Here is a 27852-nt window from a genome sequence, read left to right on the forward strand (position 1 = left end):
GCATAAGGGGTTGGTAGATGGTGTGCTGCCGGAGAAATCTGATGCAGTAGTAGAAATTTCTTCTATTACATGCGTCTGACTTTTCGAAAAAGTAGCACATTACTGGACGCCCGATTCCAGTGAACAACATGCCCTGACCGCACCTTGACTCCTCATCACGGCTTTATGATTCTTAGTACGGATATGCCTAGGTACCTATATTTGACTCTATATAGGGGTTTCTTTGGCATATTTATATCTACCAACTCGTAGCCTTTCTCGATCTCCTTCTTCATCATATCTGCTATCGTGGATAAATGCTTACTAGCTGAATAGTTATTTACAAGCCGCCTCGTTAAGGCCCTTCGACGTTAAGATGGGGTCACAAGGCCCCAGTGTGCGATTTCGTAAGCTTCAAAGCTTTCAAACGGATTACGCCCACGCAACTATCACCCAGTATGAATCTGAGCGAAGTGGTATGCAGGTTATTGTGACCGACAGAAAGGGCCCAAAGGTCAATGGCTACTTTACTCTGGCCACGGAAATCTTCGATGATTCGGGAGCCCCTCATACCCTTGAGCACCTGGTATTCATGGGTTCGAAGAGCTATCACTACAAAGGCCTACTCGACAAGCTAGCCTCTAGGGCTTATGGTAATACCAACGCTTGGACAATGACAGATAATACAGCGTACACTCTTGAGACGGCTGGCTGGGAAGGGTTTGCCCAGATTCTGCCAGTTTATCTTGAGCATCTTATCGTACCTACTCTAACAGACGCAGCATGTTTGACAGAGGTCCATCATATCAACGGTGAAGGCAACGATGCCGGTGTCGTTTACTCAGAAATGCAAGGCGTACAGTATACAAGCACGGAAATCATGGATATTAAAGCACGGCGTCTTCTTTATCCCGAGAACGTGGGTTTCCGGTATGAGACAGGAGGTATGATGGAAAATCTGCGTGTTTTGACACCAGAGAGGATACGCGATTTCCACAGAGAGATGTACCAGCCACGAAACATGTGCATCGTCATTATTGGTGAGGTTGACCATGATAACCTTCTTAATATCCTGGATCAATTTGAGGAGAGCGTCAAGGACGACCTCCCTCCTCTCAACGCCCCCTTTAAACGACCATGGACAGACTCGGCACAGCCACCACCCCTTAAAGAAACAATAGTTGAAACCGTTGAATTTCCCGAAGAGGACGAGTCAATAGGTGATATGGTTCTAGGCTTCTTTGGGCCAAGTTGCAACGACGTTGTCGAATCAACTGCCATAAATCTTCTATTGACTTACCTGTGCGGATCATCCGTTGCAGTATTGGAAAATATCATGGTTGAGAAAGAAGAACTGGCGAGCTCTATCTCCTACATGTATGATTCTCGTCCAAACAGTGTCATTTGGCTTCAACCTACCGGCGTAGCTACAGAAAAGCTAGAGTTTGTTGAGAATAGGCTTATTTCCTTGCTGAAGGCTGTCGCATCTCAGCCACTGAACATGGCTTATTTGCGAGACTGTATTCGGAGAGAACGGAGGCAGGTGAAGGCTCAAGCAGAAGAATCTGAATCATTCTATTCGGCAAATATTATAACGGATTATCTCTTTGGTGAAAGAGACGGATCAACTCTCAAACGACTCTCGAATCTTGATGAATATGAAATCCTAGAAAAATGGACAGACGAGCAGTGGCGAGCTTTTCTCAGAAAATGGCTTGCTGACGCTCATCATGTTTCCGTACTTGGAAAACCTTCTTTGGCATTGGCTACAAAACAGAAAGAGGATGAAGAAGCGAGGATCTCAAAGAGAAAACAAGAATTAGGCGAGGAAGGACTAAAAAGATTAGCCCAGAAACTAGAGGATGCTAAGAAGCAGAATGAAGTTGAAATCCCCGCTTCATTAATTGAGAAGTGGCCGGTACCTCCGATAGAGTCGATTCACTTCATTGAATCTCAGACTGCACGTTCAGGCATGGCTCGGAAACTTGGTACCTACGAAAATCCCGCGCAAAAGATCATCGACCAAACTCCATCTACGTTACCACTATTCGTGCAATTTGAAGATGTTCCGACTAACTTCGTGCATATCTCGGTTCACGTTGGTACTTCTCAGTTACCCCCTGCATATAAGCCTCTGTTATCACTCTTTAGCGATAACTTCTTCAATACCCCCATTCGTCGTAATGGTGAGCGCGTCCCATTCGAGAAGGTGGTAATGGAATTAGAGAGAGATACTGTGAGCTACTCGTTGGACTCCGGTAGTAAGTTTAACGACTCAGAAAGCTTGCTCATCCGATTCCAAGTCGAACCAGAAAAGTATGCTACTACTATTGAGTGGATCCGCACAATGATGTTTGACAGTATTTTCGACCTCACTCGTTTGAAGGCATGTATTGCCAAGCAGCTTGCCGACATCCCGGAGGCGAAACGCGACGGTAGGGTTATGGCTAGCGAAGTGGAAATGGCTATTCATAACGAGGCTTCGTCCCTACTTGTGGCAAAGCGCACCCTGGTTAAAGCTGTGTATCTTCGTCGACTTAAGAAGCTCTACGACAAGGACCCAGAGGCGGTAATATCGAAGTTTGAGGAACTTAGAAAATTCCTCTTCACTCTCGATAACCTTCGGATCTTGGTCGTAGCTGATATATCAAACTCGAAATTATCCGACCCCGTCAATGCTTGGGATAGACTTGCTGTATCGCTTGACACTCGTGTCAAGTCTATTAATCCCATTACAAAACCTCACTCCCTTCTAAATGATGAGGGTCGCAACCCTGGATCTGTTGGAGCGACAATTATCCCCATGAGGGCAATCGACAGTTCCTTCTCCATCTCGTCTGGCAAGGGCATCGTGTCATTCTCTGACCCGGCAGTTCCCGCACTTCTCGTCGCTATGCAATACTTAGAAACCGTGGAAGGTACTCTATGGAATGCTGTCCGCGGAAACGGCTTAGCTTACGGTGCATACTTTGCGAAGGAGTTAGACGGAGGATACTTGCATTTTAAGGTATACCGATCTCCCTTAGCATCAAAGGCGATATCTGCCGCGCGTGACGCCATCAAGGCCTTGGTTGACGGTAGCGTCGCGTTCGAGGAGCCCATGATTGAAGGTGCAATTAGCCAGTTGGTGATGGCTATGGCAGAGGAACAGGCTACTTTGGCCACTGCAGCAGTGCAAAAGTTTATCGTCAGTGCTATACGAGGGCTTGAACCTGACTATAACATCAAAATGCTTGCGAAAGTTAGACAGGTATCTGTTGAAGATATCAAGCAGGCTATGAAGACATGGCTATTACCCCTATTCGAGTCTGGGAAGAGTAATGTGGTGGTCTGCTGTGCATATGCGATGGTAGAAGTAAGTTATGATATCCTCTATAGTAGGCTAGAACCGTCCTAATACTAAAGTTTTATAGCAACTCGAGAAAGATTTCCAGGCCATGGGTTATAAAACCCAGGTCAAGCAGTTGTCAGATTTCCAAGGTGATTATGGCTTCGAAGACCCAGATGGCGAAGAGAACGAAGACGGGGAAGACGATGACGAGGACACGGAAGACGATGACGAGGGCTCTGAAGGATCTTATGATTCAGAGGAAGATGATTAAGCCTTACGACGTTTATTTCGCGAGTTATATTTGCTAAAGGACTAAACGCATTTTCGTTAAATCCCCGGGTTTGTCAGGGTTTACACAGGATATAACGCGGATTCGGAGTACCGGATAGGTACAAGTCAGGAACTTTACTGGGATCTATTAGTTCCATGACCTGGTCATAGCGACAAGACGTTCTCTCCTCTAGGAATATTTATGCCGTGGTATCATGGCTTAGCTCGTGGAGAGAAGACACAAAAGCGTACCTACGGTAGGTATATAGCAAAAAACACAGTCAATATTAACCATTCTTATTGCTATTCGCATAGATCAGCTCGGGCGCCTAGTAAGCTTTGTGTGAAACGTACTGACATTGCCTAACTTGTTTGTTTTGTATGTCCTGCGTTTCATGCTTTGCTAAGATTTGCCTTGGCAGGACCTTGGATTGATAAACCGTTCTCACCAAAACGACTACCATGAACCGGGCAATCCCACGATTTCTCAACACTGTTCCAGCACACTACACCTCCCATATGCGGACAGAGCGCGCTCATCTTGGTCACGTTGCCAATCTCGTCCTTGTACACGGCTATTGGCTTGGCTGCAGTGGGGTTCAAAACTCCACCGCAGCCGGGCTTTAAGTCTTCGATATCTTGTATATCTGACTGTACAAGTCGCTTGTATTGCATGTTGACCTGAAGATCATTCTGGATCATGCTTGGGGCCGACTTCATAACGCTGGCGACCCGCTTTGGCGAATACAGACTACTCCAGGGATTTGGCTTGTCCTCGATTTCGTCTGCAATTAACTTGCCGGCTATTACGCCGTGCGTCAACCCGTTCCCGGAGTCACCTGTCGCTATGTAGATGCGTTTGCTGCCTTGATTCTTCCCGATATATGCCATATAGTCCACCGGCTCAAAAATCTGTCCGCTCCACTTGTATTCCACGGACTCGGCTTGTGGGAAGCGCTCCCGCGCCCATTTCTCTAGTGCTTCAAAGTGTCCCCCGGAGTCTTCTTGACCGACCTTGTGGTCCTCGCCTCCAATAATCATATAATCATCCTCCTCGTCGCAGTGGGTGAGTCGGATGTACCTATACGGATCATCCGTGTCGTAGAGTAAGATGTCCTCGATGCTGCCTTTAGGCACCCGCATCGCAATACAGTATGTCCGGTTCCACTCCATCTGCACGATGACGCTGAGCTTCTGAAGCGGCACATTCGTCGCCTCGACGGCGTGCTCGCAGCTTATCGTGTTACCGGCTTCCGTTTCCACCTTGACGTACTTGTGGCCTAGGCCCAAAACCTCAACGCCTTTCTCATTCACGCCCCGGACTCGCGTCGAAGTGTAGCACCGGAACTTGGGCTGCTCTTTAAGCCACTTGAGCACTCCGTTCAAGTACTTCGTCGGGTGGAACGTAGCCTGCTTGGAGAAAATCAAGCCTCCCCGTTGATCGGGCTTGCCGCCCCAGCCCCTGACAGCCAGGTTCTCGTCGAACGTAACGTCGATGCCGAGCCTCTTCGCCAATTCCGCGTCCTCTTTAATCTTCTGCAGGTCCTTCTCGTGCTCCGGGGTACCTCGCTGATACTTCGACACGCGGTACCCGGGCAGGTAGCGGTACTCGCACTCGACGCCCAGCTCCCGCGCGATCTCCCCGACGCGGTTCAGCGCCCAGGTGTGGCTCTCGGCCGCGGCCGCGGCCCCTTTCTCGCCGTGCGCCCTCGCGATCGCCGGGTACGTGTCGTCCAGCGCGTTCGACAGGTGCCCGCTCGTCCGCCCCGTCTCGCCCGCGAGCACGTCCCGCGCCTCCACAAGCACGACCTGCCGCCCGCGCGTCACGAGCTCGTGCGCGAGCGAGATCCCCGCCATCCCGGCCCCGACGATGCACACGTCCGTCTCGATGTCCGACGACAGAGCGCTGAAGCGCTGTCTTTGCGTGAACGGGTCCTCGTGGATCCAGACCGGGTTCGTGAACCCCGACGTCCGCACGAATTGCTCCGCGTCGCTGGCCGCTAGGTTAGACGCCATGGTTCGTCTCGGAGAAGTGGGAAACGGCTGCTGCGAAGAATTCTTCTTAGCCGGGTTCCGTCCTGAAGCAGAAACAGAAGCAGATGTAGTTATTCCCAAAAGATCGCAGGCCGCTGTTGTGGCCGATAGCTAAGCGCGAAAAGGAGGATGAGGAGGAAGGGGAGAAGGAGATAATATTGCTGCTGAGAGGGCGCGAGTGCTGGGAAAATGCGGTCACCACTCGTTGCATAGACGTCATCCTCACGCAAGACGACACGTCGGCATCGTCGGACGGGCCCTCTGGTGTTGGGAAACACTAGCATATTCTCGTTCGCTCGCTGCAACAGAAGCTATTCTTATCCTTCGCGGTACCATCGTGAGATGAACCCTTTGCTGTTACGTCACTGTGACGGGTCGATGGTGAGCGATGATTCAGCATTATTATCGACGCGTTGATTTGACGAAACAAGCCCCCGGCTACCTAGGGAGGTTATTGTTCCAATCAATTGGATTCCTGGTAATCCAAGCCGCTTAAAAATATTCTGGGTTCTAGTGTTGATATCGCTTGCGGTTTACATCGTCATGGCTTGCATCGGTGGAAGATGGTGACTGGATCACGGATAACCTCGGGTTTCGGGTTCTGGGCAACGATAGCTTTGACCAATACGAATATAGCAGTTATTAATTTTAAAACCACAAATATTATATATATTTTAGGATATATTATTGGTTTAAACGCTGCTATAGCGAGACCTTGGGAAATGTCTTTTTGAGGGGTTCTATACACGTCGAAACGTTTTGTATAACTAGGAGGTTTTAAAAGAGGTAACTTACATCAACCTTCAACTCCAATAACCTCTCTACCATTGATTATATAAGATAGGTTTTCGTACACGAAACTGAACTTAATCGTCCTTCTATCAGATAAAATTAAAATGCTAATTCTACGACCTTTATTGAAGAAGATATCACGGAGTGACAATGCTATATCTTGATATATAAAGGGAAGCCAGCTCCCTCACAAGAGGATACTCGGAAGACCAGGGGTTACTAGTTCAACCCAATACACTACATATACGACCCTGACACTCACTCCGTATATGACAATCATCACCTGGGCATAAACCATACCTGGCAAATGCTGGGCAAGCTTGGTTATACAGAAGTTCAACGCAACACACAAGAAAAAAAAGATATTCGGCTACAGTCGTAGCACTATCTAGCAAGAGATAACACTCATTTGATTCCACACGCGCTTTCTTGCAATATTAATTGTGTGTTTCTCTTAGCTTGCTTAACGCCGTCTAAGAAGGTGAATAATATTATGTTAGGAAAACCTAAGACAGGGTATGAGGGATGCATAGACCTAAGAGACATTCCCGATAGGAGTAAAACCTCGTCCACGCTTTTTCAAACCTCCATTGAAGGAACCTCAAGACGCCGATACCATTATGCTATGAAGTTTTTACTCGATCTTTTAACCGCCCGTAATATATACAAAGAAGATAGGTACCTAACCTAACCTAAGGGACCAGGTAGGTAAACTTATTTTACCTAGATGAGGAGCCCCTTTTCACATTCGAACACAGCGTCGTTGTTTTCTTCCAACGCATTCACAATTAAGCGCCAGACGCTCTTATCCCACATGAGTCCCGCATGTCCAACCTTGTCGTCGGGGCAAGTATCCTGGACGATGACGTTCTTTGCCCCTTCCTCGTCGACCCTGCTGACGTCCGGCGACACCAGCGTATCCGAGTTGGACATGATAATTGTGACTTTGTTCCCCGGCTGTACGATCTGCTTAGCGCTCTTGAAGTCGTTGTATATTCTGCCGTCCGTTGCCATGTCCTCGCAGGCCGGGCACCCCAGCGCGTCCACGACCTTTCCAGCGATGGTGCGGGTGAAGTTTCCGCCAATGTACCACAGGTCGGTGAAGCCGAAGTACTTCGCGCCGTGGATAGCCGGCCCCAATGCGACTACGTGCTCCACGATATCCGAGATGCCAGCCTGCGTCATTGGCACGTAGATGGCTTGAACGCCGCCCTCGGAATGCCCGACGATATCGACCTTGTCGGCGCCGGTCTTCTCCTTCACCTCCTTGACAAAGGCAGCGATATCCTTCGCCGACTCGGCCATCGGCCTGAGACCACCGATCCACGGGACCAAGCCCCAGGCGCCGTAGGTCTGCGAGTACGTGCAGTAGCCGCGCCTGTTGAGCTCCCACTGAAGCATGTTCAAGTCGACCTGGCGGTTCGCAGAGAGGCCGTGGAGCATGACGACGGGATTCCGGTCGCTCTTGCAGGCGAAGTCGTTGTCGGGCGCCCCGTATAACTCGCTGAATCTTAAGATAGCCGGCGTCTCGGTATCAAAGTCGAGGCCGCGTTCCCAGACGTCGACTTGATCATAAACGGGGGTCGTGGTCGGAAGGGCATTTACGCGCAGAGACAAGAGAGATTGGGCTAGTAGTAAGCCAGTTAATCTTAACGAAGGCATGATGGATATTTTTTTAATGGATTATGGCGAATTATTACCCGCAGATTGGGTAGTAGTCGAGTATAACTTCAGTATTAGTTATCAAGAACATAAGTACGGTAGGTACGTTTTATAAGTACGCCGCTCGGTAAAACCGGCCGACAGATACCTCCTTTCCATCCTCATATCCTGCTTGAAATTACCAAAACAAAGTAGCAAACAGGCAGGCTAGGAAATTTCAACGTTCTCTCTCGCCTTAACCAAATGCGTAAGGAGTTTCTGCCATGCCGCAATCCTTTGCTAGGGGCCACCACTTTACTTATAGCAGCTGCGCCACCTTACCGAGGATTTGATATTGTACGATGCGCGGCCAGGCTCGGTATGTTCCGCCGCCACCATGGCCTGAAACGGATAGAGTCACGATCGTGTGTGTTTCAGAGCCCGACGTATGCGATTGGTTGTCTTCCGAGAGAGATTCCAGATCGATGGACGACGCTATTGCAACGTTAGCCGCAACCTTCCCCCTAGCAACTAGGTTCGTGTATATCTGTTCCTCTTATTGACGTATCGTTGGTAGCATCAATAGCTTCTAGAATCGAATGGCTCTATTATAGAACCTGGTTCCTGGGCTTTATTTACATTTTCATGCATCCCTTGCCTCGCCGGACAGTCAATTACCTAACGTAATGAATTTTAATATATTATCAGTCCCAATCTGTGCTGGGGAGCGAATAGCTTTCGACATAACCAACACGTTTATACTTTATCTGAGAAAATTATAAAAAAAGAGAGAAGAACTTGTGCTAATATGATAGAAGAAGCATGATGGAAATTAGAAACCATTGGTTGCGCATAATTCTACATAGGCGTCTTGTCCACCTACAGGGCAAGGGGCGTGCTGCGCCGTAAATGGTGTATACCTATTTAACAGCAAACTATTCCAAATCGTGCTTCACCGTTTCAACCTTCCGTCCGCCAAGTCAAAAGGAAGAAACTTGCACCTAGAAGAAGGAAATTGAAACACCTTACCCATCGCAAAGTCGATTCGATCCTGTCTAACTTCTAAATAAATAAGAAGCCAAGAAGCGCCATCAATATCAACCTGTATATTGCCAAGACTGTGACAAGGGATAAGGCAATACGTTTATACCAATGCGAATCGAGGCCATGACACTCACCAACCATCATTAAATATATCCGAGTAAAAGACAAAGCACACGATGACTTAAGTATCTACCTCAGTAAATATTACTTTTAGCGGGAAAGGAGAGAGGGAAGGCTCAAATCTATATCCAATAGGGAATAAGAAGAATAATAAACATTTATGATGCTGTATTGATAGGAGGTACCTAAGGTATGCACATATATGTAGAACATAAGATTCTTTAAAAGTCAAAGAGTGGCGACTGTTTACAGTTCAAGTACAATGCTCGTCGCTTCGAGAAGAGTACACTTCCAGAACTAGTAGCAGCCAATCAACTTAATATATTATATCGCTATTTGCTATTCATCTTTTGTAACTTTAGGGAGGTATCTAGGATATGCGAGATGGCATATAGATGATACCTACATCCTACCTGGTAGGTAGATAGCCCATCAAGTGAAATGCTACCTTTGTTATGTGCTCTACGACATGATTACGACTTCTTTTCCTCAGGGACCGGCTATAAGTAAAAAAGCGCATTCTTGATAACGACTATAATGGTGTATGAATACTTAATATATGGCCGGTAATAGCAAGCGAATAATAAAACATACCTACCTGTAGCTAATTACCTATAATATGAACCCTCGGTACTTCATTCCCCAAGAACCGTATCATGCGATTCCCCTCATATGCACCTACACGCCGCCGTACGTATATTTTCGCCCAACGAGCAAATCCCGGAACCCGACATCAGAGCCCGAAGCGATGGAATACTACAGCTCCTCATGCTCGTCGCCAGGAGGAGGAGAAAAAACACCACACTGAAGGAATTTCTTTCTGTTTTCTTTTTTCCTTTTTTTTCCTTTTTTTTTTTTTAATACCTAGGACCTAGTACCTACCTTCCATGTTCGAATATTCCCCTTCGGAAACTAAATGCTCCTCGGCCGCCGTATCCATGGGCAACAACACCAGCCTAACGCGGATCGCCGCGTGCCACGCGTCCCCCGTCTTCCTCGACGCGAAGGAGACGACTAAGAAGGCGGTGTCGCTGATCCAGGAAGCCGCGAGCCACGACGCCAACATCGTGGTGTTCCCGGAGTCGTACATCCCGGGGTTCCCCATCTGGAGCGCGCTGCGCGCGCCGACCGAGAACCATAGATTCTTCCGGAAGATGGCGACGGAGTCGGTGTTCGTGGACGGCGAGGAGGTGGCCGCCGTCCAGGCCGCGGCCAAGCAGCACGGCGTGGTCGTCAGCCTCGGGTTCTCGGAGAAGGTGCGGTACAGCAGCGCCACGCTGTTCAACGCCAACGTGCTGGTCGGCGCCGACGGCCGCATCCTCGTCCACCACCGCAAGCTCGTGCCCACCTTCTACGAGAAGCTGACGTGGGCGCCGGGCGACGGGCACGGCCTGGCGGTCGCCGAGACGCCCTTCGGGAAGGTCGGCGCGCTCATCTGCGGCGAGAACACTAACCCCCTCGCGCTGTACACCATGACCGCCCAGGGCGAGCAGATCCACGTCAGCACGTGGCCCGCCGTCTGGCCCACGCGGCCGCCGTACGGCGATCCGCCGGACCTTGATATCCTGAATATCGCCAGCAGCAGCAAGCGGGACACGAGGGCGTCGCGCGGCGCGGGCTACGACAACGTCGGGGCGAACCGGACGCGGGCCGCGGCGCACTGCTTCGAAGCGAAATGCTTCGGGGTGCTCTGCGCGGGGGCCCTGAGCGAAGACGCCGCGGCGCTGGCCTCGTTCGGCTCCAGCGACCCGGACGCGGTGGCGCAGTGGCTATTAAGCTTGCCTAGGGGCGCAACCATGTTTCTCGACACGACGGGGACGTTGCTTCCCGGGTTTACCTTTGCCAGCAGCGATTCGGAGAAATGCGTGACGGAATTCCTCCAAAAGGATGAGGGGATCCTGTATGCCGACGTTGATTTGGACGATTGTATAGAAGGGAAGCAGTATCACGATCTGGCGGGTGGTTATCAAAGGCTAGATGTGTTTGAACTGAAAGTCGATAGGACGCGGAGAGAGCCGGTTACGTTTAAATAAGGGGTAATCAGGGGCTTCGTGAAACCAGTCAGCTAAGTTGTAAAATGCGTACTTCATCTAATATTATAGGTTAGATATTCAACCTACCTCAGATCCTCGAAATAATATATGGTGTGTTTATACAAAGTCACAAAAAAGGGGGATACCTGCGATATACTTTTTGAATGTTGATTCACGCTGACTATGAAGTCATGAGGCAGCCTTGGCAGCCTCCTTCTCAGCGGCCTTTGCCGCCTTCTTCGCAGCTATCTGTTTCTCCTTTTCTATTTTCTTCAGCTGGTTCTTCGTAAGTTTACCCTCTCCAGCTTGGCCTTCGGCCTGCGCCGATGCTGCCTCTACAACTGGAACAGTCCGCTGCACTCTAGGATTACCTCCCCACTTCAACGGCCTCACGGACATGAATAGTTTGACCGTTTCCTCTGTAGCCTTGGCTCTCCGTTCCTGGAACGCGGCGACATATTCCTGGAGATACTTAATACATATTGCTTTGAGCTAGGATGAATGTCAGTAACCTAATACTTCTGTAGGAGCGGGTACACATACTTCTCCGGTTAAGAGCTTTCCTTCCCTATAATCTTGTCCAATTTTCGCTAATTCCTATACACGCATTAGCATTAGAAGAAAATGAGAGTGACACCAACAACTTACTTCGTCATCTTCCATGAAAAACTGGAGGTACTGGTAGGCAACGTCTATATCGGGATTTCCGCCCTTCGCCCTCTGCTCTTCCGCACTAACCTGACCACCTGAGAAAGCATATTTGTTGACTTTATCCTTGATCTGTTTGGGGGTATCTTTCATAAAGATAGCAGAAGAATCAATGCTAGCAGACATCTTCGATCCCGGGCCTTGTAGCGCGTCAAGGAAGCGGGAATGGATTAAAGAAGGTTTGGCGTACTTTAGCCTGGCAGCACAATCTCTAGTTAAACGGAAATAGGGGTCTTGATCAATGGCGCAAGGAATTAGACAGGGGATGCTCGCAACCTTCTTCTCATCGTCACCAAATATGTGCGGGAAGGTAGTCGCGAAGGCGGTAGCACCTTGTATACTGGTGAAGTGAATCTTTCCAATATTTGAGCTGCGCTGGTATTAGTTGAAATTGTCACATACGCATAAAAAAAGGACACGTATAAGCTTACCTTTCGTCGAAACCGAAAGTGGCCTTTGCTTGGTTGTAAGTGACCAGTTTGGCAAAGCGTGTGACGTTTCTGTAGAAAGCGCCTCCCATGAATTCGTAGTCGGAGAATATGAAGGTCTTATCAGGGTCAAAGCCTATGGCGATGATATCCTGACAGTTAGATCGCGAGTAGCCAATGACTTCCTCGACTGTTCTCTTTTCGGAGAAAAGGAACTTCTCGTCTATTCAAGCGTTTTTATCAGTAATTGGAGAGGCCATCAAGATGATATAATAATACGAACCATCCGTAAGCATGATGACTAGGGGAACATCAAACACATCTTGCAACCACCTAGAACAACCGCGTTAGCCTCATCTTCTCATCTTACTTTAGGTACACAGTATATAACTGTAAAGTCAGATAGATTTATACTAACTTGCAAAAGTCGAATATCTGCGTATGTCCGATGTGCATACTATCACTACTGGGACCACGGCCAGTGTATAAGAAGAAAGGTTCACCCTATGTAAAAGTATCACTTAGATATAGCCCATATTCAATTGTCCGTTTTTTGTTTTTCTCAAGTTATACCTTCTCGTACCGATCCAATATCAAACCGAGGTCGCGCTCGCTAAAGACGATCTGGCGCCGCAAGAAGCGATGGGGCTTGTGACCGGTGACCCTTTCGAATCTCTCCAGTATCTCCTTGTCGATCAGCTTGGTGCCGAACTCTTCCACCAGCTTCTTGTAGTCAATCGCCTTAACCTTCCCATCCTCGCCGACCTCACCGGCGACGTTCCACGGGTCTACCGTCTGCTTCGAGGGTTGGAGAGCAGCTGGCGCGGCGGGATCCGCAGCGGGCGGGACCTCTTTGGCCGGGGCCTCGAGCTCTGAAGCCATGTTTAGTCGATCACCAACGTCAATGAGAACGTCAATGGGAACCCCAAGCCGGCTTGGAACCCTTTTATTGAAATTATATGACGGGAGTATTGACAACCTTAGCTTCTCTGGTCAGAGAACAAGCTGGAGGATTGCAGCGTCGCAATTAAGGAGTGAGTCAAAATGGAGGGGGAGTCTCCGTAGCTTTTTTGGAGGGGCAAGTACCTAAGTACCTACAGCCGATGTATTGAATGCAGGGTTTTGAGCAGTTTCCAGAACTCAATTGCCAAGAGAAAATTAGAATGGAATCAGGTTACATGTAAGCAGTGTGGACCCCAGCCACAAGACGGAACGGAACATCCAGTCACCCACCTTCAAGCTTCAGCCTTCAGCCTCAGCAACTCGATTCCATGTTGCTTCAGTTCAGTTCAATGTTGCCGATTGTTTAAGCACCCAAAAAGTAGAGTACCTAATACAATACCTTCAAAGCGTCGCGAACTACAAATCCCCCAACGAATCCGTTTCGCGCCGTCATTTTAATCCTACATCGCGCGGAAGACCTCGTATAATTATTCTCGATTTAATTCAGACACGATGACGTCGACAATCGGTATTCCCATCAAGCTCCTCAACGAGGCGCAAGGTCACATCGTCACCCTGGAGATCACCTCAGGCCAGACGTATCGCGGCAAGCTCCTCGAAGGTAACAGATTTTTTTTCGCGTCATACATATACATACATACAAATCCATAAATATCTCCCCTACGAAGACTTCCATAAGCTAATCTTCTCTTTATTACGCGTTTAGCCGAGGACAACATGAACGTGCAGCTCAAGGATATCACCGTCACGGCACGCGACGGCCGGGTAAGCCACTTGGATCAGGTGTACATTCGTGGCAGCCACGTGCGATTCTTTATCGTGCCCGACATGTTGAAGTACGTATAATGCCAATGCTGCGTCTTCGGAAGTTGCGTATGGTGGGCATACTAACACATATATCTGCTTTAGGAATGCTCCCATGTTCCGAAGTCGCAACGCGAGAGGTCGTGGTGTCGGTCTAGCCAGAGGACGAGCGACGGTCAGCAGAGCGAGAGCGAGTGGACGCGGAGGCCGATGAGCGGGTGCAGAGTAGCAAGCAAGCTGGTTGTCTGTTTCGATATTGACCGGCGCCATTTTCTTTAACGGAAAAAATAGAAGGGGGAAGAAAAATAAAAGTCTAAGACGCCAACCAAATGTGCCAGCCAATCGGTTATCAAGAGAAGAGCTTCCTGGATACTGATGGATGGCGGGCGTTATTTATTTTTATACTGCTGGCAAAAAAGGGGGGGAAATAACTGAGGGACTCCAGGGCTATAGGCTACCTATGTTTTAGGGGCTTGTTCTCTTCCAATTCTCAAGTAGGCAAACCTGACGCTTGCTCGTTTTTTTTCTCCCTTCAACACCCTGCTGAACAAACACTACATAGCCGGTGTCGCCGTCTTGAGACATACCATTATGATAGTTTGAGGTGGTGGATATGGTATGGTCGGGAGACCGGGATAATTACCGCCAATATTTGGCGTAAATAAAATTTTCAGATATAATGAGCTGATAGGTGGCACTACATGATTGTTAAAGTACGGATTTTTTCAGGATACAGTCCAGATATTCAAAAAAGTACAACTTCGAGCCCCTAAAGCTTGAATGAATGGCTAGAAACCGGCTGGCAGATACTGTACAGGACATGCTAGCTATATCCTCAAATGCAAACTGCCGGGCCAATTAAATTTTAAAATCGTCATGTCCTGTAGCAAGTTCGCACTTGAGAACATAGGATGTACAAAAGCTGGGTTCTTCTTCATAAAGTGTCTCGGGTACTTGTACAGCTCGTCTATATTTCTCACCCTTCACCACTCGAAACATGACGACCAGTAAGGAAAAACCATCCTTAGCAATACCTCGGTGGTACAGCAGGAACCAGTTGTTGCTTCCGGTCAGGCACTACGACTTCTACAAGCGAGACACTAGGAAACAAGCGTATAATAGCGCTAAAGCAGCCAGCCTTACGCAAATAGACACGTTCACTTTTTGGTATCCAGCTCTATGGCAAATCTTGGCCATATAATTTCATTTGACTTGATTTCATTTCCATTCATTCATAACTGCTATCTACCTTAGGTACCTATATAGCTAAGGTGGTATGTATGTAGGAGGCAGGAGGTAGCTATTCATTTCCCAGTGCCTTCACACGAACCGATATCTGATCGTTCCCAGATCTAGTAGTCCATAGTAGGGTGGCGTCTGGTGTTGTTCCTGTACGATGATTTAAACATTAGCATTGGCTCTCCCCCCTTCAATCATGATTGGTTACGATGACGATGATGAATTGACTTGTATGTATGGGCGTCTACTTACGGGTCATATTGGTCCTGGTCGCCGTAATGGCTGTCGTACAGCTCCTCGGCCTGCTTCCTAGCGTGGTGCTTGGCCTTCTCGCGGTCTAGGAAGTCCAGCCCCTTGGTCTCGACGAGCTTGTCGACCTCTGCGCCCGCAATGCCGGCGAGGAGCTCCTTGGCGAAGGCGTGATCAACAGTCTTGCCTATTAGCGGGACATATGTCAGCTTACTATGTCACCGATGTCTCTGTCCTGTCTTTATTACAAGTGCTGTACTAGCTTTGAATGGCTTTGAGGAGGTCTGGCTGAGTAATGATGTAGTTGCATACCTTCTCTGCGTTGACGGTCCTCGAAGAGCTTCATGGCCTCGAAGGAAGCGGCGCCGCCGATGAACTCGTGGGACAGCTTCGACTCGTGAGGCTGGCCGTCGTAGACCTCGTCACGGGCGTTCTTAGCGTCGTCTGATTGTGCCATTAGCTCTCTAGCACTTTAAGGATAAAAGCCTTAGCGCTAAACATACCAAATCCGAACATGATTGCTAGTTGGTAAGGATGAGATATTTATTTTCAAGAAATTGGTATGGTGTTCTTTCGTCTTGCTTATTTGTCTATTTCGTAGTTGTAATTGTAGAATTATCTAACTAAGAAAGCAAATCTCGAGGAAGTACGGACGACACAAAGCTTACCTAGGTATATATAGACCACTTGCCCGATGGAGTTGGCTCCCTCAGAGACTAACCTCGTTCCTAGTTCAGCTGGCCATGACATCTTCAAGTGGACCTTGGGGCGGGTGCTGAAACTTGGTCGGTTCGACCGGCACACGCATTAGGGACTAGGGAACACGTAATGGGCAGAATTGGCCGAATCAATAGGAACAACACTTCGCGCTTGTGTTTGTAAAGAATACCACACGTACGGGGGTATGCCGGCATGATGGAAAGGCGGAGCAGGCTGCCTCTTGCCACCCCTGAGATATGATTTGCACATAGTATTCTCTCGCGAGCGTATAATATGTATGTCAGGTTTTATATATGCGAACTTCCAAGGATAGTAACTTCTCGTAAGGCTCTTTAGCCTACCTCGTAGTACCTATAAAAGCTCTCAAATGCTGTATGACAAGGAATAGGCCTGGATTTCAAGGCGGACGCATATTGCTGAGTAAAGCGTTTGTATATTTTAGGTAGGTACCTAAAGTAGCTGTACCAAAAGCTGTACGTTTCCAAGAGCGGCGGGTATTTTTCAATAACCCCTCTTCGACTATCGAACTAGGTATTGTAGAGTTACCAGAAAAGACCTCGGACGTTACCTACCTGATATGACATGCTCACTTCCCCTGAACACATTGGACGCAAGGATGAAGCCTGAAACAAGTCAAACATCGTATCCAATGTAACAATTGCTATCCAACAAGGTCGTGATCCTAAGCAACCCTCAGGGTTGGCCGTGTATACCAAGTTAGTATCTAACTTGCGAAGGTTGGAATCATTGGATATCCTCACTCTATGTCCTTGAGAGAGAATTCGTAATTCAGCCATGATTGACATCATGTTGGTTTCGTCGTGAAGCTATTACCTGCTGAGCTTACGTACAGCGATCATGCTGTACCATAGTGATACATAGTAGATTGGTTTGAGAGGGCTAGTGCTGGATCGAAAGATGGTCTACCTGTTTGTAGCTAGGTTAGGACGTACGATGTAACTTGGAAGCACATGTGTGGTTGAAAGTGACAGGGTGCAGAGCTAGGATGCCAAGCCGATACCCGGCTTGGCAAATGCTTGTTCATAGCTGCTGGGTCGAGCAACCAGGGGTTTGGAACTTGGGGAAATCTAGCTCACTCATTGGGTCGTTCTAATATTTCTACATAGTAACATCATCAAGCTGTAAAAGCTGGTAGCCATTACCAGTGAGCAAGTTTGGGATACATAACCTAAGTAGGTAGGTAGGTACATAATCCGTTAGGCCTTTCCCATTGTAAGAAAAGAAGAATATCTTACGAAACACCAATTCAACTCGAAACCGGTATCTTTTGACTCCTTTTGTCTAAATAGATCGCTCATCACTTTATGCTTTACCCTCCCCAAATTTAGCCTTGTATTCGCTATGCGCCTTCTTTTGCCTATCCCAATCCTTCTTCAACTTTTTCAGTTGACTTTTAGTGACTTCGCTGCCGTCTTTCATCTTCGTAGGTAACCCTTCAGCGTCCCATTCGCTATACCGGTCATCACTCCTAAACATATCCTCTGGTGCCACCTTTGCCTTTTCCCACTTCTCTGCCTCAGCTTTTTCTCTAGCTAGTCTTGCTTCTTCCTTCGCGCGCGCTTTCTCTGCTTCCTTAGCAGCTTTCTCTTCTCTTGCTGCAATCAATTCAACTGCGGGAACGAATTTGATTAGCGATGGCTGGTCTGGCCGATCATCTAGATAAACTCCTATGTTGGTCAGATCAAAATCTCGCACCCGATCGCACAGGCTCAGGATTGACTTCTTCACTTCGGGCGATGCTGTTGGTGCCAAACGTCGGAGCTCATCACGTATCCTTGCCACAGCTCGTAAATACGGCAATGCTAATTGCTCCGGGTCTCTGATCCCAGCGCTGGCTAATGATTCGAATTCGGGATCGGGCAATTGAGAGAAAAGTTTAGTGATGGTTTCAGAATCAGGAAGGCTAAGAGCCTGCACATCAGAGTAGAAGATATCATATACATCTTTATATGGTTTCACGGTGATAGTCGGATCTTGGTTGGCTGCGGCGGCCGCAGAAACCCAGCCGAGACCTTCATAGGGAGGGGTCGCGTTTGCATCGAGACCAAGAATACCAACTATCTTGGTAACCCATCTTGCAATTGCCTCAACTGCCGGAAGGTCCACATTGGACTTTTCAGCGTTGATATGAACGTTGGCTTTTCTGATAACTTCGGCTATCGCTCGTAGGACTTGTGGAGTGTCGAAAGAGTTGGTAAAGGCTTCTTCAACATCTTTCTTGGCTTGTTCTAAATCGGCTCGCAAGCCTTCTTGGGGTTTATCATCGCCAATTGAGAGCGCCTTCACACCACCATCCACAATAGTCGATGTGTCTGCTGCCTCGGCTAGAAGTGATTTTGTGTTCGTGAAGAAGTTCTAGCGATATTAGCAGAAAATTAAAATAAAAAGAAGTAAAGTAGTAAACAACTTACGTTAACCAGGCTTTCCCAGCTATCAGCCTGAGTTCTCATGTCCGGAGATATTTCCACGCCGTCATTCCATCGGCCGAGTAAGAATACTATGCGCATTGACCGCGCCGTATATGTAGATGCTAGTGCATCTTTGATTGTTTGGAAATTCTTGAGGGATTTGGACATTTTCGAACCGGATATGGACAAGTGGCCCATATGCAAGAAGTAATTAACCCAGGTATGCTCATGGCCGTGCTCGCAGAAGAATGCCTCGCTTTGGGCCAATTCATTGTCGTGATGCGGGAACGCCAGATCGATCCCACCGCTATGAAGGTCCATACGCGACCCTAGAACGTCAGATGCCATTACTGAGCATTCAATATGCCATCCTGGTCGTCCATTGCCCCATTTGCTTGGCCAATACGGCTCGCCCGGTTTGGACTTCTTCCACAACGCAAAATCTCCTGTACCTCTTTTCCCACCAAGGCTCTTGGATAAGGAACCCTCTCCTTCCTCTTGTAGCGCCTTGTCATTACGGCTGTCCGGTCGCAGTCGTGCATACGTATTGCCCGCCTTCTCGAACGCTGCAATATCGAAGTAGACAGAACCCTCAGCTTCATAGGCGAAGCCCTTTTCGACAATCTTCTCGACGAATTTTGCGATTTGGGGTACGTATTCGGTAACTCGTGTCACTACGTCGGGTCGGAGAACGTTGAGAGCATCCATATCATCGGTGAATTCCCCCTCCATAAATCTTGTTAGATCGGTGAAGATTGATTGATCACTCGTATCAATAGTCTCCTTGTACAGAGAATCCAGATACGGCAGTAAGATCTCGTCGGCACCCCCGAATACCTGGTTACCACTGATAGCGATGACCGCGGTGGTCATATTACTTATGTGCATCTTCAGCTTTGCCTCAGCGTCTCCTGGCTTGCTTTCCCCTGTCAGAGTACCCCCCGCTAACACATTTCCGTAGGCAGCGTCTCTTCGCGGAATGTAATTATTGAGGTCAAGCTCGCCCTCGCCTTCGAGAAGTTTTGGAAGGTTTTTTTTTGCATACTCTCGGAATGCAGCTTTTGCTAATTCTATAGTTTCGGCGTCTGTGTAGTTCTTTTGTTTTTCGAGGTCAAGCAATCGCTGTCTTCGGGCTTTTATTATAATCTTGTATAGAGTTTAGCCATGACAGTCTGTACTTAGAAACTACCTAACCAAAGGTAGTAAGGTAGTTGACCTTACCTTATCGTCTACGTCCGTGAAGTTCATAACAAACTTGACGTCGAATCCAAAGTAGTGGAGTAGAATACGCCGTATAATATCGGTCGAGACATAATTACGTGCGTGACCTAGATGGCTCTGGTCGTAAACAGTCGGACCGCAGGCATACCAAGAGATTTTTCCTTTCTCAATTGGAACGAAAGGGACTGGCGCTCCCGGCTTTAGGGAGTTATGAATGCGTATATTGGAGGCCATGGTGGGGTGTGTCGCGAAACCTCTTTGTGGTAAGTATCTAGTCGCACGAATATCAAATAGATGTCGCCTAGATACCCTAAAGAAGAGGATGTTCATCAAGAGTAATAGTCATGAGAATAGAAGTGAGAAACGGGGAGGAGGGAGGGAAGGGGCTTCTTGTATATGACTTGGAGTTGGTTACTATTTTTGAGTCACAGTGGACAATGTCGCAATTTGGGCTGGGCACAGCAGAAAAATCAGAAAAATAGGTACATGCCGCAATGCTTCAGCTAAAGCCTCGTTCGTGCCTTCACTCTATAAAAACACTGCTTAACACCTTCCTTTCGGAAATCGGCTAAATTGCATTAGGTACATGTTACCTAACACAAATTCTTATCTAAAAACGTAAAATGATTCTCAGGTCAACATGAAAAATTACCAATTCATCTTCATCACATTATGGAAACACAAGTACACGTAGTTTCACAGGTTGTATCGGGATCCTAGGTTCCGCTACTCCTCTATCACAGAAGGACCCCTCCTGCCCTCCTAGGTATTACGCAGGTCTAAAATAAGATAACGTTAACATTTGTTATCGATTAGATCAATTAGTAGAGGTACCTACCTAACCCCTCCATCCCCCGTACCTTGAACCTTGTACTACTCAGCCTTACCTAGGGTTGTTTATTTTCTTTTTATTTTTTTTTTCTTAGCCTCTCCTAAGCTTCAAACTCAAGACATATTCGATTCGTTCTTCAAGATGAAAATATAGAACCGAAACTATTTCATACTAATAACCCAAAAGGAAATACATTAATATGTCGGCCGTCTCTCCATTCCTCGACCCTGGTCCTCGGACTACACCAAATTCATTGGCTGTAGCTCATCTTTCAAGAGATAGCATTCAGCCCATTTACTTAAAAGAGGTTTCCGGCGCAACTGACGGATACGTCGAAGGCCCGGTTTTAAATACGCGCTTTGGATCGTTTCCACATTCAACTTTACTCAATAAGCCTTGGGGTTCGCAAATACGTGCCTCGGTTGTAGACACCGGTTCTAGAGGTAGAAGGCTGAAACTCGAACGCGGAGAACATGGCGCAGAAGGCGACAAGTTAGACAACATTAAAGAGGACTCTACCCTAGCTACTACAAGCCCTGAAGATCTCAAGACAGCACCAAGTGGTTTCATTCACATACTACCTCCTACTCCTGAGTTATGGACCATCAGTTTACCGCATCGAACTCAAGTAGTATACACACCTGACTACAGCTACATTCTTCACCGGATCCGCGCGCGACCCGGTATGAAAATAATAGAAGCCGGAGCAGGGAGTGGCAGTTTTACCCACGCTTCCGCCAGGGCTGTTTATAACGGCTACCCCAAGGATGCACACGACACCAAGGGCAAAGTTTTCAGTTTTGAGTTTAACCACGACCGATTTCTAAAAATGCAAAAAGAAATCGAGGATCATCGCTTAGATGGGATCGTTCAGATTACCCACAGAGATGTCTATAACGACGGTTTTCTCGTTGACAATGAAAGTCCAGGGGCCGAATGTGTCTTTCTAGACCTTCCAGCACCGTGGAAAGCTCTTCCCCATCTAGCAAGAAGCAGACCAACACAATCCCAACTTTCAAGTTGCGGACTGGATAATCTTGAAGACACTGGATCTGAATGGAAATCACCGCTTCGTCCTGATCGAACTGCCTACCTTTGCACTTTCTCCCCTTGTATCGAACAGGTTACTAGGACCATTGATGTCATGCGCCGCCTGGGTTGGATGGAAATCGAAATGGTTGAAGTCGCGCATAGAAGGATAAATGTTATGAGAGAGAGGATTGGTTTACACCTGCCTGCGGGGGAACGAGGTTCGAGCCAGACAGCAGCAAATGTTGAAGAGGCTGTCGCCAAGTTACAGGAGGTCGAAGGTCGATACAAAACTTCTCGCGATCAATCTTGCGACATTGATGTCGAGATGGGCGAAGATGACGAGATAGCGGCTGAGAGTAGTCATAAAAACGACAGCAAGACATCTCTACTGAACAATGGGGCTGAAAGCGCTCAGACGGCTAAACCCTGGATGTCTGGAAGGATAATTCATCGCACAGAACCGGAGATCAAGACACATACTTCGTATCTCGTTTTCGCGCTGCTACCGCAGGAATGGACAGAGGCACAGGAAGCAGCGGCTTTCGAAAGTTGGCCATGCGGCAAGGAAAGCAAAGTCATCGGAAAATTAGATAAGGAGGCACGGAAACAGCAGAAGCGAGAACTACTCCAGGGAAAGAAGCGGAAGAAGGATACTGATAGCAGGTCCGAAGCTGAGCGCCCCTTTTCAAAGAAGAGCAAGACTCCATAGATGGAAACGCCTACTCAAGATAGACAAAGCATATGATACCCCGACCTTTATGGCCACCTAATTAATCGGATACGGATTCCTTCCTGTCTTAAAGTCCTCATAAACTTTACACTCTACTGACTACCTCCTATGTTACGGCGATATACTCCAAAGGGCGCGTGTACGATACCCAGGGTGTACCTATTGCAACAAAGTTTATAAACAATAGCGTGACAGTAAGTGTGATTGAAATAGAATTATAACTAACAGATTATGTTAGTTTGGCAATTGATGCTTTTAAAGTTTTTGGGAAAAGAAGGGCGATACCGTTCCACTCGGCAGCCTGATCGACGGCATGGGCTCGTTTGGCACGAAATATTTGCTAGGTTAGGAAGTAATATTTCGAGAGGCTTATCTAAGGGACTTGAAAATGTTTACTAGATCCTGGACGATACCTGCTGCATTAACACTTCACAAAGATATTATCGTAATTAGTTTAGGTAAGTTTAGCGTATTGGCTAACTACCTAGGTACCTTATACAGTGCTGGCAACCAATATTAAGCTTAGAAATACCTGTGATTCTTGGGTAATGAGGCTCTTTGAGCACATGACATACGCTGACCCGCTTCTTGGTATTTAATTCCTAGAATTACACGCCTTGCGCGTCCTTGGGCTTGCCGGCTTCAAACTTCTATAGCTTCTCAAGGAGCTAGCCAGCGTCATGAGCAACTTCTCCCGGAGAAATAGGAGAAATCTAGGTTATGAAATCGAGAGCGAATTCAAGTTCCTAAGATAATATCCCTGTTTGCCTCGAGGGCGATATAATGTCCAGACTTCCAAAAAAAGCTTTCAACATAATACAATATTTGCATTCGAACTTGAGATGATCGCGCTAATAATACATCTATATCATGAGAGCAATGCAAAAGAAGGAAAGGTAACGTAGTTACAAGATCTCGTGTATAATAGTAGACTGATATGAAAAGGAAAGAATATCTTACCAGGAACCGAACATATACTTAAAGAAATCCTATCCAACGATGACGTCCCATAGTAACAAACCAAACGATCATAACTACAAGGAGCAAGTCTTATCTCCTAACTCTCAACGACTCCACCAACCTTCCCATTCCCATTCACCTCCACGCCATCATCCATCTCCATCCCCAACTCCAACTCCTCGAAAACCTTCAAAGCCGCCTCGTTCTGCCCCTTGACATCGAACTCATTCGTAAACGCCGCCATCTCCCCGAAGAACCTCTTCATCCTCTCCGGGTCCTCGTGCATCCCGTCCTCGGCGTATGCGTACACCCGCCCGAACTTGCGCGCCAGATCCACGACCGCCTGGCTCCGCGGCCTTCGGACCCGGTCGAACGCCAGCAGTGCGTGCTCAACCTGCAGCAGCTCGTCGGTGCGCCGGACGCGCGCGAGCAGGCAGTCGAGCACGGCCGCGTCCTCGAGGGCCTGGGCGGCCCCGTTGCCGGCGAACGGCATCGAGGCGTGCGCGGCGTCGCCGAACATGGCGACGCGCCCCCGCGCGTAGTACGGCGCGTGGTCGTGGTCCGCGGCCGTCCACGACGCGCTGGTGTCCGCGGCCACCATGCGCACGATCCGCTGCGCGTCCTCGGTGTAGTCGGCGTACCAGGCCGGGTCGAGCGGCGGGGCGCGTCCGCCCCCAGCAGAAAGTACGGCGCCGCGGACGGCGACGCCGGCGCTCAGGCGCGTGTTCTTGTTCAGCGGGATGCAGTTGATGTGACCTCTGGGGCCGAGGAGGATGGGCACGCTCGTCGTCCACTTGGGGTTGATCTGCTTCCGCGCCTCGACGGTCGGCACCATGGTGCGGTAGATCTGCCAACCGTCGTGGTTTTTGGGCGGCGCGGCCGGGTGGTCTGCGCCGAGAAGGTAGCTGCGAGTTAAGCTGTGTATTCCATCCGCTCCTAAAAGGCAGTCCGCCTCAACCTTGGACCCATCCTGGAAGGTCAGATGGACTTTGGGTTCCCCGGAGACTTGCTCGTTGATCTCGACGAGTTTCTTGCCAAAACTGATCTTGTCCTTGGGAATCAGCGCCAGAAATCCGTCTAAGAGATCAGCTCGGCTGACTGTCTTGCGTCCCTTCGCCCTGCCAAGTTCTGCTACTAGCTCGCCTTTATGTGGCCCCTGACCTAGAATTACCTCGGTGACCATCTCCTGGTCCTCGTCGCCCATGGTCAGAGCCTTATCAAAGTACGCTTGCCTTATTTCAGGGCCTAGGAGCGTCATGGCCTTGATGGCATTGAGATGGAGGGCCAACCCAGCACCGACATCTTTGTAAGCTGGGACCGACTCGTAGACGTGAACATCAATATGCTGTTTCTTAACCAAGCCCGCTGCGAGAGCAAGCCCGGCGATACCTCCTCCCACAATCGCAACTTGAATCTGATCTTTTGCCATTTTTATTAGAAGTGCGATTGAAATCGTGAAATCCAGCCATGGCGCGCAAAATTTAAGGACTACTAGTGTCTAACCATTTAAACTCTGTAGGGTGACTTGAACGCGCAAGCCACAACGTCACAAGGTCTTTACACTGATCTCGGAATAAAGAGATAGCTTACTAAATATAAGCACAACAAAGGCATACTCATGTGTTTTCCCAAGGGACAAACCTCGTGTATAGGACCTTTACACCTACCTGTGGTAGAAGCTGAAAATCAAAGAAGACTACCTCACTTCATACCGGGCCAAGTCCTCATTGCCGTCACTGCTTCAACTTACTAAAGTAGATGGATTCCTAAGGCCATTGGTGAGTTATCCGTATCTGGAAAAGATTTTGGTAATTCGGGGGTGCGGATATAGGCGTCCCCTTTTCCCTTCAAACGTAGGCCACTTCGTACATGAGGATCTTCGGATGGACCCGGCTATGTATAACCAGGTACCTTGTTGCACAAGAAAACATGCCAGCATGCTTTGTTCTACTGGTACAACTTCGAGGCACGTGGAAAGTTGTCTGCGAACCTACAAAAAAAAAGGCGCTATTGGGGAAATGCGAATACAAACTCCCTCATAGTTTTAGTGTGTCATACAAATAGAACCCGTAGACTGGGAATCTCTGGGAGAGAATGAATTCTCCAGTTTGACTGCTACAGTCTTTATATAAGATACCTATGGGGTAACGCCACATGGTCGGGTCGGGCGATGAAGCGTTGTCCCAAGGAAATAGTTCATGTCCTATGTAAGTGCGCTTGGGATTGATCATTGATCCGCAGAAATCTTATCAGATCAAAGGTTCGCCTACGATTGGTGGCAGGGGCTGGGAAGTGGGCTTCTCGTCAGGCCCTACGGTCTTTATGCATGAATTACAGTCGTGGATCGTGGCGTGACTGGCAGCCAATGCATCCGGAATTGTTGGGACCCCGGGGGGAAGGGAAATTATGTTTAAGCGAGAAACGCAAATGAAAAACAGAAATATCTAACGGTTCCGATATTAAGTAGTCTTGGGCTTCTTCGACTCTCAGTAAAGGAAGAAGAAAAAAAAGTGGATGAATTTTCAGGGGTATGGTACGATAGATGGAACGTTCGAAGCTCACGAAGCTGACGAAGCTCACAAAGCTCACGTCGTCTCACCCTACTTACCCCAAAAGACGCAATTGATTGATCGTATCAAAACCAAATATGTCGTAGTGTGAGTCTAGTGAGCCTCAATGCAAACCAAAGGCCTGTCAAGCTGGCAAGCTGGTCAGGCCAGCAGGCCATATGCCGGGGATTCCTAGGTACGGAGGATTTTAATTCTCTCGGTACTTGGTGTCATTTCCGGGGAATTGGATATGAGGTAATTGATAAAAACAAGCTCGTTTCTAATTTCTTTTTTTTTTTTTTCTTTTTTTATCTGCCTGTTTGTTTTGGAAAGTTTCACTATTAGATAAGCTGGCTCTCTACATCACCCATGTAACCCTGTAACCCTGTTTTGGATTACATGTATGTCGTAAAAGTTTCCGATATCGGTAAAACACGTTGATCAGATTGATAAGAATTTTCTGTGTTCCGCGCTGGGGCCGTCTGTGCTGTTCAGTTCAAATTAGGTACCTACATTAGGTACATAGTATGGCTGATTGATTAGATTACTGCCCGCTCGATCCCCCGATCCCCCAATCCTTTAAGCCAATGTTGTGCTACCCTAAATTGCCCGTGTCAATTATCTCGCAGAAAAAAATACTGTGTTTCCAGAACCCCGAATAAACTCGTAACCGTGCAACAGCCTCATTACATTAACAGATCAAAATGTCTCATCTGTATAAATAATTGACTTGATCGTTACTTGTTTGCGATTATGTTGTTTCACCAAACGCGAAAAGAGACTTAACTAATTTCCTATAGTTACGCCAATTGGTAGAACCTCGCGATATTTACATAGTTAGCTAGGCTGCTAGGTTAAATCCAAAGCATCGATCGTGAGATGAACAAGAACGGTCCCCCAGGATTACGTGACTACGCCGTAACAGGATTAGTATTGCAGATAACAGGTAAGACAGGTAAGCAATATTCGGCACGGAAGAACGGGTTTCTTAGTCGGCAGAGTGCGCCCGCAGAGTCCCGTCGGGTCTATACCTATGTCAACTCCACCAAGCCTCTCAGTCGGTACTGCTGCACCTTTTTTTGGCTGGGATTGCAGCCGAGGAAGAAAACTGGACTCGATCATGTCGAATGATGACACCGTATTCGCATAATTCGGTAGGAGAGGCCCTATAGGCCCATTTTGTGGAGGAGACGATCCGGGGTAGCGGGCAGCAGCAGATTCAAACCACTGCCAATCAGCCGGACGGTCAAGTGATGACATATTGTGCAATTCTTAACGAGCCAACCAGAAAAAGTGCCTAATACATTACATACGTGAGAAAAATAGATTAGTGATATTGGACTAATAGACAAATAAGAAAATAATACACGCAACTGTAACTCCGCTCTGATATATAAGTGATGTGAAAGAAAGAGGATATTCTAGAAAGTATTATCAATACACTAGGTAGGTTTAGGTACTAGGTTACCATTGAATTGGGCTGCTATCTCACGCAGTAACCCGTGCCGTAAATTAGAAATCGATAGTAACGTACCTACCTAAGTATTAGAGCTAGGCAGAGGTACATAATGGGTTGGGTCGGCAAAGACCGGAGTCCACTGACAGGTACCTTACGGGGATCCGCGGGAACCAGTAAACCGTATATATATGGTTTGAAATTTTTAACCGATATAATACAATTAAATTTGTCAAAATATTTTAAATACTAGATGTTGATGTTTCTCAACGTCTACAGGTGTTTTGA

The 27852-nt window shown here is 47.9% G+C and overlaps 10 protein-coding genes across 10 annotated transcripts; 4 read left to right on the forward strand and 6 right to left on the reverse strand.

The window, feature by feature from the left end:
- The first annotated feature begins 243 nt into the window (after positions 1-243).
- Positions 244-3903, forward strand: F4812DRAFT_374382 (Metalloenzyme, LuxS/M16 peptidase-like protein). Its single transcript, XM_047931971.1, has 2 exons — positions 244-3334; positions 3393-3903. The coding sequence occupies exons 1-2, from the start codon at positions 356-358 to the stop codon at positions 3579-3581; spliced, it is 3168 nt and encodes a 1055-aa protein (XP_047790905.1). The 5' UTR covers positions 244-355; the 3' UTR covers positions 3582-3903.
- On the reverse strand, positions 3676-5887 carry F4812DRAFT_374387 (DAO-domain-containing protein). Its single transcript, XM_047931972.1, has one exon. It carries the CDS (start codon positions 5594-5596, stop codon positions 3974-3976), a length of 1623 nt encoding a protein of 540 aa, XP_047790906.1. The 5' UTR covers positions 5597-5887; the 3' UTR covers positions 3676-3973.
- Positions 5888-7129: 1242 nt separating this feature from the next.
- On the reverse strand, positions 7130-9232 carry F4812DRAFT_459022 (alpha/beta-hydrolase; the record flags this gene model as incomplete). Its single annotated transcript, XM_047937464.1, has 3 exons — positions 7130-8034; positions 8390-8542; positions 9226-9232. 3 exons carry the CDS (start codon positions 9230-9232, stop codon positions 7130-7132), a joined length of 1065 nt encoding a protein of 354 aa, XP_047790907.1.
- Positions 9233-9708: 476 nt separating this feature from the next.
- F4812DRAFT_374490 (nitrilase) lies at positions 9709-11517 on the forward strand. Its single transcript, XM_047931973.1, has one exon. It carries the CDS (start codon positions 10099-10101, stop codon positions 11242-11244), a length of 1146 nt encoding a protein of 381 aa, XP_047790908.1. The 5' UTR covers positions 9709-10098; the 3' UTR covers positions 11245-11517.
- Positions 11434-13262, reverse strand: F4812DRAFT_459024 (tryptophanyl-tRNA synthetase; the record flags this gene model as incomplete). Its single annotated transcript, XM_047937465.1, has 7 exons — positions 11434-11736; positions 11788-11841; positions 11893-12322; positions 12384-12603; positions 12664-12713; positions 12799-12884; positions 12954-13262. The coding sequence occupies 7 exons, from the start codon at positions 13260-13262 to the stop codon at positions 11434-11436; spliced, it is 1452 nt and encodes a 483-aa protein (XP_047790909.1).
- A 573-nt stretch (positions 13263-13835) lies between these two features.
- On the forward strand, positions 13836-14426 carry F4812DRAFT_459025 (uncharacterized protein; the record flags this gene model as incomplete). The annotated part of the gene is made up of 3 exons (XM_047937466.1): positions 13836-13944; positions 14050-14108; positions 14253-14426. The coding sequence occupies 3 exons, from the start codon at positions 13836-13838 to the stop codon at positions 14424-14426; spliced, it is 342 nt and encodes a 113-aa protein (XP_047790910.1).
- A 997-nt stretch (positions 14427-15423) lies between these two features.
- F4812DRAFT_374559 (uncharacterized protein) lies at positions 15424-16296 on the reverse strand. The gene is made up of 4 exons (XM_047931974.1): positions 16139-16296; positions 15948-16079; positions 15639-15822; positions 15424-15536 (listed from the first exon to the last, which is right to left on the reverse strand). The coding sequence occupies exons 1-4, from the start codon at positions 16149-16151 to the stop codon at positions 15500-15502; spliced, it is 366 nt and encodes a 121-aa protein (XP_047790911.1). The 5' UTR covers positions 16152-16296; the 3' UTR covers positions 15424-15499.
- Positions 16297-17481: 1185 nt separating this feature from the next.
- Positions 17482-20677, reverse strand: F4812DRAFT_427438 (tRNA synthetases class I (C) catalytic domain-containing protein). Its single transcript, XM_047934098.1, has 3 exons — positions 20006-20677; positions 18788-19930; positions 17482-18731 (listed from the first exon to the last, which is right to left on the reverse strand). Exons 1-3 carry the CDS (start codon positions 20333-20335, stop codon positions 17679-17681), a joined length of 2526 nt encoding a protein of 841 aa, XP_047790912.1. The 5' UTR covers positions 20336-20677; the 3' UTR covers positions 17482-17678.
- A 49-nt stretch (positions 20678-20726) lies between these two features.
- F4812DRAFT_374615 (tRNA methyltransferase complex GCD14 subunit) lies at positions 20727-22704 on the forward strand. Its single transcript, XM_047931975.1, has 2 exons — positions 20727-20835; positions 21024-22704. The coding sequence occupies exon 2, from the start codon at positions 21037-21039 to the stop codon at positions 22576-22578; it is 1542 nt and encodes a 513-aa protein (XP_047790913.1). The 5' UTR covers positions 20727-20835; positions 21024-21036; the 3' UTR covers positions 22579-22704.
- Positions 22705-23327: 623 nt separating this feature from the next.
- On the reverse strand, positions 23328-25208 carry F4812DRAFT_471132 (FAD/NAD(P)-binding domain-containing protein). The gene has a single exon (XM_047939054.1). The coding sequence runs from the start codon at positions 24986-24988 to the stop codon at positions 23657-23659; it is 1332 nt and encodes a 443-aa protein (XP_047790914.1). The 5' UTR covers positions 24989-25208; the 3' UTR covers positions 23328-23656.
- Positions 25209-27852: the final 2644 nt, after the last annotated feature.

Source organism: Daldinia caldariorum (genome assembly GCF_022478825.1).
Source record: "Daldinia caldariorum strain CBS 122874 unplaced genomic scaffold F4812scaffold_7, whole genome shotgun sequence".
Lineage (NCBI taxonomy): Eukaryota > Fungi > Ascomycota > Sordariomycetes > Xylariales > Hypoxylaceae > Daldinia > Daldinia caldariorum.

Coding starts and splice junctions, on each gene's coding strand:
- F4812DRAFT_374382 (XM_047931971.1), top strand. CDS start 356: ATGGGGTCACAAGGCCCCAGTGTGCGATTTCGTAAGCTTCAAAGCTTT. Junction 3,335..3,392: donor GTGCATATGCGATGGTAGAA/GTAAGTTATGAT, acceptor AAAGTTTTATAG/CAACTCGAGAAAGATTTCCA.
- F4812DRAFT_374615 (XM_047931975.1), top strand. CDS start 21,037: ATGTCGGCCGTCTCTCCATTCCTCGACCCTGGTCCTCGGACTACACCA.
- F4812DRAFT_427438 (XM_047934098.1), bottom strand. CDS start 20,335: ATGAACATCCTCTTCTTTAGGGTATCTAGGCGACATCTATTTGATATT. Junction 19,931..20,005: donor TCACGGACGTAGACGATAAG/GTAAGGTCAACT, acceptor ACTCTATACAAG/ATTATAATAAAAGCCCGAAG. Junction 18,732..18,787: donor GCTGGGAAAGCCTGGTTAAC/GTAAGTTGTTTA, acceptor TAATATCGCTAG/AACTTCTTCACGAACACAAA.
- F4812DRAFT_374559 (XM_047931974.1), bottom strand. Junction 15,823..15,947: donor GGACCGTCAACGCAGAGAAG/GTATGCAACTAC, acceptor TCCCGCTAATAG/GCAAGACTGTTGATCACGCC. Junction 15,537..15,638: donor GACCAGGACCAATATGACCC/GTAAGTAGACGC, acceptor ATCATCGTACAG/GAACAACACCAGACGCCACC.
- F4812DRAFT_471132 (XM_047939054.1), bottom strand. CDS start 24,988: ATGGCAAAAGATCAGATTCAAGTTGCGATTGTGGGAGGAGGTATCGCC.
- F4812DRAFT_374387 (XM_047931972.1), bottom strand. CDS start 5,596: ATGGCGTCTAACCTAGCGGCCAGCGACGCGGAGCAATTCGTGCGGACG.
- F4812DRAFT_374490 (XM_047931973.1), top strand. CDS start 10,099: ATGTTCGAATATTCCCCTTCGGAAACTAAATGCTCCTCGGCCGCCGTA.